The 12,080-nt window shown below is 38.2% G+C and overlaps 1 protein-coding gene across 1 annotated transcript in view; it reads right to left on the reverse strand.

Moving 5' to 3' along the window:
- Nucleotides 1-12,080, reverse strand: part of LOC113927396 (putative uncharacterized protein C6orf183) — a 31,922-nt gene extending 19,842 nt beyond the window's left edge. The window contains exons 1-6 of the mRNA XM_027603208.1: nucleotides 12,050-12,080; nucleotides 11,773-11,922; nucleotides 8,866-8,938; nucleotides 5,044-5,238; nucleotides 3,788-3,941; nucleotides 2,606-2,763 (exon numbers count right to left, since the gene is read on the reverse strand). Coding sequence (XP_027459009.1) covers nucleotides 2,606-2,763; nucleotides 3,788-3,941; nucleotides 5,044-5,238; nucleotides 8,866-8,938; nucleotides 11,773-11,903 — 711 coding nt within the window. The 5' untranslated portion in view covers nucleotides 11,904-11,922; nucleotides 12,050-12,080. The remainder of the gene's footprint in view (nucleotides 1-2,605; nucleotides 2,764-3,787; nucleotides 3,942-5,043; nucleotides 5,239-8,865; nucleotides 8,939-11,772; nucleotides 11,923-12,049) is intronic.

Raw genomic sequence — 12,080 nt, forward strand, 5'->3', positions numbered from 1 at the left:
ACCTCAGCCAATTCCTTCACCTCTCATTTTCTGACTGAGGCTAATAGTGCTTTCTGTGACATAAATTTTCTCCTGCCAAAATGTAGAACACTTCTTCCTTCCTTCTCTAGAGCGGGCCCAGGCTTACTGAGCCTGTGATAGTACCTTCCTCATTGCACTGGCCACACTACATCATGATTTCCTCACTACCTGGTGAACTTCTGGAGGGCACAGACTATGAATCTCAAGAACCAACCACATAGTGATGGTTGCACAACAATGTGTTTGTAATTAATTCCACTAAACTGTGCATTTATGAATGGTTAAAATGGTCAGTCTTATATATATTTTATTACACATACACACACATGCACAGAGATCCTACCACAGTGCTGGCACATACTAGGGCCTTAACAAAGGTTTCTGAATGAAAGAGCAAGTTTAATGAGTCACAGAGCTAAAGATTCTTCCAGTTAATGCTGGTACCTTGGGGGCTGTGCTATCCAATGCTGTTGCCCCTAGCCACATGTGGCTGTTTAACATTTAAATGTGAATCATTAAAATTAAATAAAATTTAAAATTTAGTTCTTCAGTTACACTGCCCACATTTCAAATGCTCAATAGCTGCATGGTTAACATATTGAACTGTGCAGATTCAGATCATGTCCATCAGTGCAGGAAGATCAATCAGACAGTGCTAGCCTAGGGCTAGGGTGGTCAAGTTTTTCTTAAAGGGCCAGATAGTAAATATTTTAGCCTTTGCAGACCATATACATAGGTCTCTGTTGCAACTACTCAACTCTGCAGTTGTGGTATGAAAGCAGTCAAAGATAATATGTAAATGAATGGGTATGGGTGAATTCCAATAAAACTTTATTTTAAAAAACAAAACAGGTGGTGGACTGCAGGTTATACTTTGCTTATCCTGCTCTAAGGAATTAGAGAACCAGGATAAATAGTACCCAAGTATAAGAACTCTTCCTACACATTAAAAAAAAAAAAAAACCACAAAAAAACTGTGCACAAGCATTGCACATAATACTATTATAAGAAAGTCAGAAGTGGAAACTATCACTATATAAGGAAACAAGCTATTCTTTGGGGAGAAATTTGCTCAACAGCCTCATGTATGTTTTTTTGTTATCATTGACGATAGTCTACTGTGTTATAATTTATTTGTATTATTTTGACTCTTTTAAAACACCATCATATTCCAATTCCAGTTTTCATCTATCATAACACTTGCTGATAATGAGGGTAAGGATACTCGCATAGAAGCGCTGTGTGTAGGCGTGCCTGGGTGGCTAGTTCCTGGAGCATCTGACTCTTGGTTTCAGCTCAGGTCATGATCTCATGGTCATGAGACTGAGCCTCTGTTGGGCTCTGTACACATCTCAGAGTCTGTTTCAGATTCTCTCTCCCTCTTCCTCCTGTTCACACTTGTTCGCTCTCTCAAAAAACAAATAAAATCTTTAAAAAGAAAAAGAAGCGCTCTTCTGTAGATAGTGCTGCTGGAGATAATGAAAAGAAAGGCAAGAGCTAAAACATCATCACATTCAAAGAAACTGGAGGACAAGTGATACCACTGGTTTCAGGGAGTGTAAAGAGCCTGTGTTACATACAGAAATAATCCTAGTAAAATCATGTGGAATACGCACACATGGAAGTGAAACCTGAATGTCAAGGCAAGTGGTGATAGAGAAGACAGTGACTCCTTCTTACACAAAGAGCATTCAGAAACATTCAGATTTGATTTTTGCCTGTTTGGCTAAATCAGTTTACTACTTTTACCTAGCAAATATATATACTTGCAAATATTATATACCCAGAGCTAGAGAAATATCTTTATTGTGGATGCTTTGGCTGAAAACTTTATATTATGAACTTGAAACTGTCTATACATAATCCTATTTTTCCCTTTGAAATAAGTTTTAACATGGCTTTTTTTTTTTTAAAGATTTTACTTATTCATTTGAGACAGAGAGAGAGAGAGAGAGAGAGCATGAGCAGGGGGAGAGGCAGAAGGAGAGGGAGAAGCAGGCTCCCCGCTGAGGCAGGAGCCCGACGTGGGGCTTGATCCCAGGACCCTGGGATCATGACCTGAGCCGAAGGCAGACGCTTAACCATCTGAGCCACCCAGGCGCCCCTTAACATGGCTTTTGTTAATATGAGGCTTTTTTAAAGGAAGTGCAACACTGTGTTATAGCACAGACTGCATGACTTGAAAAATCACTATGCAATATAAACTCTATTGAATATATAAAGCATTTTGCCAATAGGAGAGCTATTACAACACATTGTGAGAATCAAAGGGCTCGAGACTCTAGACAACTCCATTATGCAACTCTGCCAAAACTTGGCTACATTTACATCATCTACTATGGACTCTAACCTACTTTTTTCTTTAAATTCTGCAGAAAAATCAATCCTGCAATCCCTCTGCATTGTATATTCAAGGGTTCCAATTCTCTTAACAGAGAGGAGGTTCAACTGCCAATCTAAATCTCACCTATATTTTATCACTCTAGAAACAATTATGGCAGGAGAGATATCCAACTTTGTGGCAAATAATAGTGTTTTCTTTCATGAACACCTATCTTTGTATAAGAAAGAGTCCATCAAGTACCAAGTTAAAAAGTTCCATTTCCTGAGCAGCATCTCTCAGCTCTTCCACGTCATAGGGGATATTGAAATGGCAGAGCAGGAGCCCCAGCTGAGGTGTCAGTTCTTCTCTTTCAGTCGTGTGTTGGGGCAGGAAAAAAACAGCTTCTGTTCTTGTCAGCCCTAAAACAATCCAAAATCAAGAGCATGAAGACCAATAAACACTAGTCAGGGAGAGAAAATGGAGTGTCCTTTGAGATGAAATTGAGGCAGGATCTTCTCTGCTGACAGAGCCATTCTGCTTTGTCCAAACATCTCTGCTATAATTTACAGATTGCACCACGCTGAGCCACACCTATCTGACAAACACTTGATGCTGGCTTTTTGGGGGAGGGAGCAAAACCACTCACCTTCACAGGGCCTATAGGAGAAACCCAACAGACCCTTTGAAGAATGACTTAGTGGGAGGAGAACTACCCATAGTCCTTTGTGGTAAACTAAGAGCATGATTTATAAATTAAACAACAAATTAGAAGAAGGTGAGAGCCTTTATCTCCTTTTGCCTGGCTCACTTCTGTTCATTTTTAAAGACGCAGTTTGGACTCCCTTCCTTTGAGATGCCTTCCCTGATTCCCCACAACTAGGTTGGCTGTCTCTTCAGGTGCTCCTGTGTCACTCTGTACATATCCTAAGCAAATATGTCACTCAGAGTAGAAATCTAATTAGGTTTCTTAGTCATCTATAACACAAGATAAGGACAGGAAGACCATTAAATTGACTCAGATAAGGAAATTATTTTTCAAATATGTAATACTCAAACTGAAAGAGATCTTAGATATCACTTAATCTGCAAGGTTTATTTTGGAGATGAATAAATTGAAGCCCAACGAGATGAAATGACCTAAACATGCAGGCCCACAGTGAAGCCCTGACAGAAACACATCTAGAACCCAGTACTCCCAACTTCAAGTTCATTGCTTCTTTTCCTCTCTCTTTATTTGCCAGTTATAAAGATGGAGATAATAATGGCTAAGAAAAGTGCATATTTTTTTCATCAGAAAATATTAAATATTTGTTTATTAAGAAGATATAACTTCTTGGTATATAGAAAAATTTCAAGCAAGATCAAGTGACAAAATAACACATGTGCAAAGCCACAGTCTTCTTTCTCCACATTACCTTAGGGGAAAGAAGACTAATTTCTTACCTGAAATGCTGGTATCCACCGAGCCTGGAGATGCAGAACCCTGGTTGTTAGGGTTGATGTCATTGACACAGACCTTTTCATTCTCCTGACCAGTCTCAGGGACTTCATCAACAGCTACACTCAGCACTTTGGAGATGGGCAAGTACTGGAGGGACTACAGAAAAGCACCACCAAGAGTCCAAATGTCAACTCAACACTCACAAAAGCTTCTAGACTTAGGTTCAGGGGCAGCCCTTTGCTTTGATAAAGGAACCTGATAGTTGGGCCTGATAGTAAACTGCTCAAACATGGGATGCTAAATCTAGATCTGAGAGACCTGTTGCAGTCACCACTGTTAAGCAAACTTAATCTCCAAGTGGGTCTACATGATCAAGCATCCCTAATGGACAAGACACCATGTGAGGTGCTAGGGATACCAAGAAGAATTAAGCCATGGACCAACCTCAGAAAGTTTACAGTTTAGTGGGGAACGGAGACTTATGAGCAGAGTGTTATTATACCACATGACTGGGGAGAGAGGATTCAGAGGTAGACACCATAGTGACTGACTGGGGAAGGGGTGAAGTTAGGATGATGGCCAGGTTTCTGGTTTGGGTAACTTGGTGGGTGGTAGTATCACTGAGATAAGCCATAGAGGAGTAGGAAAAGATTTAGGTAGCAAAATAATAATCTTTCTAAAATGAAAATAGGATCACATCACTCATTTCTGATGCCTCTGGCCTGGGTTAGGGCTTCTCTTCTGTGACTCTCTTTACTCTGTGCTTATACTTATTCTATTCTTTCTCACCACATTGTACTTCCATTAACTATTTGCTTGCCCATTTTCCCACCAACCTGGGACCCAGTTACTTTTCAGCAAAGACCGTAGTTTTGCTTCATGGCCCTGGACATTTACCCAGCATATATTAGACCCTCATTAGATATTGCTGAGTAAAAAAGTAGATCTAAATTGAACTTCATAAATTCTCACCAAGATGATGAAAACAAGAACTTGCAGAGTGAATATGAAATAATACAACAGAGACATCTTTGAGAAAACGAAATTAATGGAGTGCTTTCATTAGAGCAAGATTTTAAAAGAAAAAGGTTTCAAAGGTTTCAAAGAAAAAAGCTAGTGGCTCATTATTTTCCTGTCATTTGTAGGGTAAGTAGAATACAGAAAGAGTGATAATCCAAAAGTAGGTGACAGGTATGAAAAAACAATGCTGACCATCATGGGAGGGTACCACACCATCACATAATTATGTTTCACACACCTGTAAGTAGTGGTGAATAGTCCTAAGTGAGTGTAGGTGACACACAAACCACTTTGTGTAAATAGTCAGGTCTTCCTGTGTCACTAAGTTAGAAGGATTGTTTTTTCCCATAAGGAAGTGTTCCCTTGCAACAGGCAATCTTTCAGCTCTCTGAACGGCATCATTATACTCCTGCATAATGTAGGCAACTTGTTTCTGTTTAAGAGCAATGCAGAGACAGAACATGGTTATTTGCAAGTCTTACTCTCTTGTGTCATTTGCTTCCAAGCGTAGGGTAATGCTGTTTGGGGGCCAAATAAGAGGCTCTTGGAATATCAAAGTACTTTCACATTCTGAATTTGACTGACAATAGCAGCAGTTACATTCTTAGGAGAAAGAGACTTCAGCGAAGAGTCAGTGCATACAGATGTTTGGTAAGTGAAGGTGGCTTCTTAGCTCTTTATCTATAGCAGAGGAAGCCAAATCCATGAAGAAAAACACATTTTCTATCATACAAAGTTTCCTTCAAATCTCATCCTTAAAAATAGGTGCCATTATCTTCTGCCACAGGCAAAAGAGGCAAATAGGTGCATCCATTAGTTCCTTTCCCATCTTTAGCCATGACTTAAAAAAACGGACAAGATGCGTTGTTGGTAATAATGTAAACTGGTACAGCCATTATGGGAAACAGTATGGAGATTCTTCAAAAAATTAAAAATAGGAATACCATATAATCTAGCAATCCCACTTCTTGGTACATATCTGAAGAAAACAAAATCAGTATATCAAAGAGGTCTCTGTATTCCCATGTCCACTGCAACATTATCCCCAGTAGCCAAGATATGGAAACAACCTAAGAGTCTGTTTATGGATGAATGGATTAAGAACATGTGCATATTATATATATGTATATATACATATATATAATATGTGAATATGAATATTATTTAGTTATGAGGAATAAAGAAAGAAGGAAAGAAGGAAATCCTAACACTTGTGACATTAAGAATGGACCTGGAGGACATTATGCTAAGTGAAATAAGTGAGACAGAGGAAGATAAATAGTGTATGATTACAAGACAAATTTAAAAAAATGTTAAATTCATAGACACAGAGAGTAAAACAGTGGTTACCAGGGCCTAGAGGGTGGAGAAATATTGGTCAAAAGGATACAAATTTGTAGTTATGTAGGATGAATAAGTCTAGAGATCTAATGTACAGGTATGATGACTGTACTTAATAATATGTATTGATAGGCTTATTGACCATTTTGTTTCTTAATAAAAAAGGAGCCCAAAGGTTCTGTTCCTAGGCTTCCTACCTTGTAAAGAGGATAAAGTTGCTCCATAATCTTACTGTGCTGGCAAAACCCCTTCCATCTAAGCATGTGTGAATATTTACTCTGGGCCAGCTGGGTAATTCTCTCTGTATAATACTTTAACAGAAACAACAATAAAAATTAACACTTAGAATACAATTATAGTAGAAAGACTGAATTAAGTCGTAAGAACACTAACAATAGGAAAATCAGTCTCTGGTTGTTTCAGAAAGATAGATTTTTCTACATGAAGATCATAAAATTAAGAAACCTGGCTCAAGATGCCATTAAATTTTAAATAAAGCAAGTATGTATTTCTAAATCTATATGATCTGTTGCCAGTCTAACAGATTATAGTTTCATTTATCAATTAGTGAACAATTAACAGTGATATAAAAGCCTATACAATTGTCTCAGGCTAAGCTCAAAATTCCTTAAAAACTGAAGTTATGAGACTAAAAAATACAAAGCACATTACAGGTAAGATTATAGCTTTTAATCTTAGGCCAGAAATTTCATTTAGATTTAAAAATCGTTAAATAAACCAACCATTTTAGATGTTTTATTTCCAATAATAAATATAATAACGGCTATGATGGAATAAAGTAGGACCAGACTCATCCTTCCATCATAAACCACTAGAAAACAGGACAAAATAAACAAGACAACTATTCTCTGACCAAGACAACACACAGTGCAGGACTGTGGTCCTTGAGAGAAAAGGAAACAAATGAAATGAGCCCTACAATCACCTTGGTTTTCTGCCTGAAATAGGCAGTTTCTGAACCAGGGAGTAAGAAAGGGAATCCCAAGCAGAGCACAATGGTCTCTCCGAGTTAAGGAGAAAGAAATTGATGCTCAGGAGGCTGAGTCAGCTGGAGTTTGCAGGGCACAGGACTGGAAAGGGAGATAGTATGCAGAGAAAGGGCTACAGAAATCTGCACAGAGATCTCAAACTCAGCACTACTGACATCCGGGACTGGACAATTCTTCGTGGTGGGGGCTGTCCTGTGCATAGTTGGATGTTTAGGAGCATCCCTGGCCCCTTCCCACTATATGCCAGTAGCAATCCACTCCCAAATTGTGACAACCCAAAATGTCTCCAGACTTTGCCAAATGTCCACCATCTCATCTCCCCTTCTCTCCCCTGAGAATCACTGATATACACAAAAGAACGAAGAGTGCCAGAAGGATAGGGAAAGAGAATCTTGGATGAAGATAATGACAAAACTTTAACTTGCAAATAGAATCTCAATGTCTTTTATTTCTTTGTGATTCATTTATTCATTCATTGCTAACTAGTTGCTAATGAACTAATTTGTATGCATAATGAGGATATAACTTCTAACAAAAGAACAAAGAATTTTAAAAATCAAAACAATACATGCCTATTATAAGAAATTCAGAAAATATATAAAAGTATAAAGAGGAAATTCGTTGTTCCGCCATCCAAAGACAGTGATTGCTAACATTTTGATCAATGTCCATCAAGTGGTTTTTCTATATATTATGTGACCATTATTATGACACACACAGACATGTTAGTTTTTGTTCACTAACACTACCTAAAAACATAATAATTTCTTACGCTAAAAAATGTTTATTGGCAGAACAATATTCTATCAAGTCTCATACTGTTTTTCCTAACTCTTTCCCCTAGTGTTAGATATGTAGGCACTTCTGATTTTTTCACTTTTATTATAATGCTGCGATAATAATCCTTATGGAAAACATTTTCTACCACATTTTGAATTATTTTATTAAAAGATATTTCCATAAATATCTTCCCTAGCTAAGCCAACAGCTTTTTGAGGACTGAGACTTAGTATTGTATTGCCTCATAATACCAGCACAGGGAGTAATTGATAGAAAATCAATTGTTTAGTGACTATAACTAAACCAAACTGAACTATGACATGGGTCTCTGACAAAGAACAGAATTTACACTAATCAAGTTCTGCAAACTACACAGGTAGAGAAAATCCTACCCTAGCCAGAGGATACACCAGAAAGCCAACTTTGTTCATACATTTCTATTAATTTCCAGATCTGTTTTTCAGGTTGCAACATGACTTAACCTGCAACAGAAGCAAAGGTAAATTTTCAGGAGTGTACTCTCTTCTTAGGCAGCCCTCTAGCTCCCTCTGCATGACATCTGCTTGAACAACAAGGGACTTTGACTCAGGCACCTGAACCCAGGGCAACCGGGCAGGCAAACAAAAAGAAGGAAGTAAAATTATCATTGTTTATGACAGCAAATGACGTACAATTTCTGATAGTTTTTGTACAACACATTATACTGTTATACCTCAGTTACAATATAACAAATTTTAATATCACAAATCAAGAAACTGTAAAATTTTAAAACATCACAAAAAGTAGGTATCTCCAAAGAAGTAGTGGCCTGCTCTGATCTAGTAGTGAGTATTGGGCTGTTTTGTTCTCATAACCAAAAAGTTAGCAAAATCCAACATATTGTTGTATTACAATACAGTTGTGTATTACAATTACACACTCCTACTCACCTGTAAAGTTTTCTTTAGAGCCAGTTCCCTTTCTCTTCTAAAGTAAGAAATGTCCTTTGGTATTCGAACAGAGCTGTAGAAAGATTTATGTAATAGACGCTGTAATCATAGAAACTGTCATAAACGAAATTACAGACAGGCCCTGATTAATCTGTAACTCTTCACAACTGCTAATTTCTAAATAACTATGTCATATTAGGGTGGATTATTGAGAGCATGTAAAGACCACATGCTTCTGTCTTAGTCTGAATCTCTCTTGTGTATACTTCATGTTTGCTAACCTTTTCCCTGGGCCAATTTTCTTCTTCACCCCAAACAGGGTCTTTCCTACTACCCTTGATTTACCTCTCTGGTTTCAATCCCAGAATACAGGAAGAGGCAAAGTGGTGGAGATTTTTCTTTCCGCCACCTGTATTTCCTCCAGTACCCTCAGCTCTAACAAGTGCTCATCAGACATCTCTCACCCTACATAAAACTAGACTCTAATAATTTAAACAGAAAGTTTTTATTTCTGTTTTCTTGCTGATTTATCAAACATGAAATACTTTGGAAATTCCTTTTAACCAAATTCTATCATCCGAGCCTAGTCACAAAGGAGTTGTTTGCACGATGGACTCTGACGTGAGAAGGCACAAGCAGCACTGCTGTGAGGCCCAGGAATGGCGTGGGATCCTGTGGCAAGAAGAAGGGAGCTCTTCCCATTTGGGGTAAGACATACGCCAAGGCTTGGCAGGTTTGGGAACATCAGGGGACAGCACCCCTGATGTAGACATCACTTCCTTAAGATGAAACCTTGCAAAGACTGGCAAGGAAACCACAGCAGGTAGCTGTGAAACACATATAAGAAACCACCTAGATACTTGAGAAGGATGGTAGGCAGCGGAGTTTAGGTTAATATTGTTCATATGACCCTATTAGTCCACGTGGGTAGGTTTTAAGGAAAGATGAAAATAGACTGTTAGTTTGTACACTTGTCAGCGTCTTCCCCTCTCTGGGGACAGTGGTCCTGTGAAAAGACCAGTCAGGAGGTCCCTCAGCCACATGAACCGAAGCAACTCATTGACCCATTTGTGTTGAATTCCCAACTGAAGTTGGAGATAATGCCTCCCTTATCTCCTCACATCTTCACTTTGGTTAAAAAAAAAAAAATGAGGCAAGCTCTGAAAGGGCCTTAAGAGTAAAAGCATTATTAAAGCAAAGCTATAATTTCTGTGATTCCTGCATACCTGAATCCTGGCTGCAGCCCCATGGAGGTCAAGAACCAGTAACCAGCTAGGAAAGGGAACAGGTGGTCAGGGAAACAGAGGAAGCCCATCCCTTTCTCGCCCTCTTGTCTTTGAATTTCTTCGGCATGCTGGAAGATTGGGCAGAGTCCTGGGCTTAGCTGCTGAACCTTCCCTTACTCAAATCATGTTTTTCATCTCAGTTAATCTCAAAGTGTCTATGAATGAGATTGGTGGTGAGTACATCAACCCACAAAAAAGAGATTCACCTATTTGTTCATCAAGTATTGCTTATTCAACATACATTCATTCATTTATTCATTCAGCAAGCATTTATGAGATACTTAACCACTATAAAGACTTAAGCTAATGGGGATAAATTGATGAAAGAATGTGAAAAGAAAAAAAAAAAAAGAAAAATGACCAAGGCACCATTATCCTACAGTTCTCAATAAATTTTTTCAATCTGGTGGGGAATGAGAATGCTAAAGTGATTATTAGAAGTGGACATTTTACATTTTCCTTGGACTCCAGAACCTAGTACAGCACCTGGCAAACAGAAGTTGCTTGGTATTTGTCAGATTAATAGGTAGATTCTTCCAGGTGCAGTGTTTAGTGGTTTGGGGGAGTAGAGAAATACAAGGATCCAGAGATTCCCCATCACTCTATTGTAAAAGATAAAAGAGACTTCAGGACAATGTACCAAGAGGAGTCACCTGTTTGACACTCAGACATTTAAGATGTAACAAGATCAATTGTAACTTGATCTTTGTATGGTGTCTTCTAGTTTTCAAAGTGCTTTAATGTGCATTATCTTACTTGATCCTTATAAGATAGGCAAGGCACATATCTGTAACCTCATTTTTCACAAAAAGAAACCAAAGTTGGGAGAAATTATGGCTTGCATGGTTCCATTACCTTCTCACTTCATCATACAATCTTTGATCTGCTTCCTACACCCAATGGCTTTAAATACCATATTATAAAACACACTAATACTGGTTCTTCAGAATCATCTTTGGAGTGAGGTAGTAATGCCCCTACTTACTGCTTTTTCAACTGACCTTCCCTTTCCCACCCTCACCATCCACATTGTAGTTACTCGGCTACTCAACCTAACAGAGACCTCATATTGTTCCTCTTGATCAATTGTGGCAGTAATAGAAATAGAGGGATTTCAAGGTCCTGAGCCCATGAGACTTACAACTTAGGGGCTTATCTGGTTACCCTATTTCTCTAGAAGAGATTGATATTATTGCCAACATTTACCTTATAAGAGCTCCTTAATAAAATACTATTTTGCAGAACTCATTACCAAATACCTAGCATTATTTCAGTTTTTATATTTCTCATCAAAATCAAGGTCAAATTCAATGAAAATATTTTTGGGTAAAATGAGACCTTGCTTTTCAATGAGTATGATTTGTATAATAGCTTCTGGAACTTTAAGACAATGGTATTTGTGAAATGTAAAAGCACTTTTCTGTTTTCTTTGGTAGGACATTGCCTCTAAATGTCTTGGCAATTCTAGAAATATAGGGAACACTTACAGACAGCCATAAAATCTGAGCTTGAGATAATGCCAGTTGTCTATATAAAAAGAAGATGGAGCTGATGGAGATTATGGGGCAAAAGTGGGGGCTAAAGCCCCTGAAGACCATGCCTTCTCACTACTACTATTCACCTGTAAGCTCCATGAGTCTCCTGTTCTTCTATTGCAGACTTCAGTTCAGTCAGTTGCACAGACAGTTCTTTTTCTAACTGCTGGATCCTTTCCGTGGAAGCGATCTTATAAATTTCATCCATGATTTGCATTTACCACTTTACTCTATCCCTGAAAAACAAGAGTACAAAGCTTGTCTATCTTTCTTCAAGAAATCATGTCAACTTTGTGAAAATGTGTGCTTTTGCAATTTGAGGAAACAGGTTGACTAGACTGTTGTCATCTATGATTTAATTACCATTTAGTTAACAGTAGAGAATGGGGTGTCT

This window comes from Zalophus californianus, chromosome 7 (assembly GCF_009762305.2).
Source record: "Zalophus californianus isolate mZalCal1 chromosome 7, mZalCal1.pri.v2, whole genome shotgun sequence".
Classification (NCBI taxonomy): Eukaryota; Metazoa; Chordata; class Mammalia; order Carnivora; family Otariidae; genus Zalophus; species Zalophus californianus.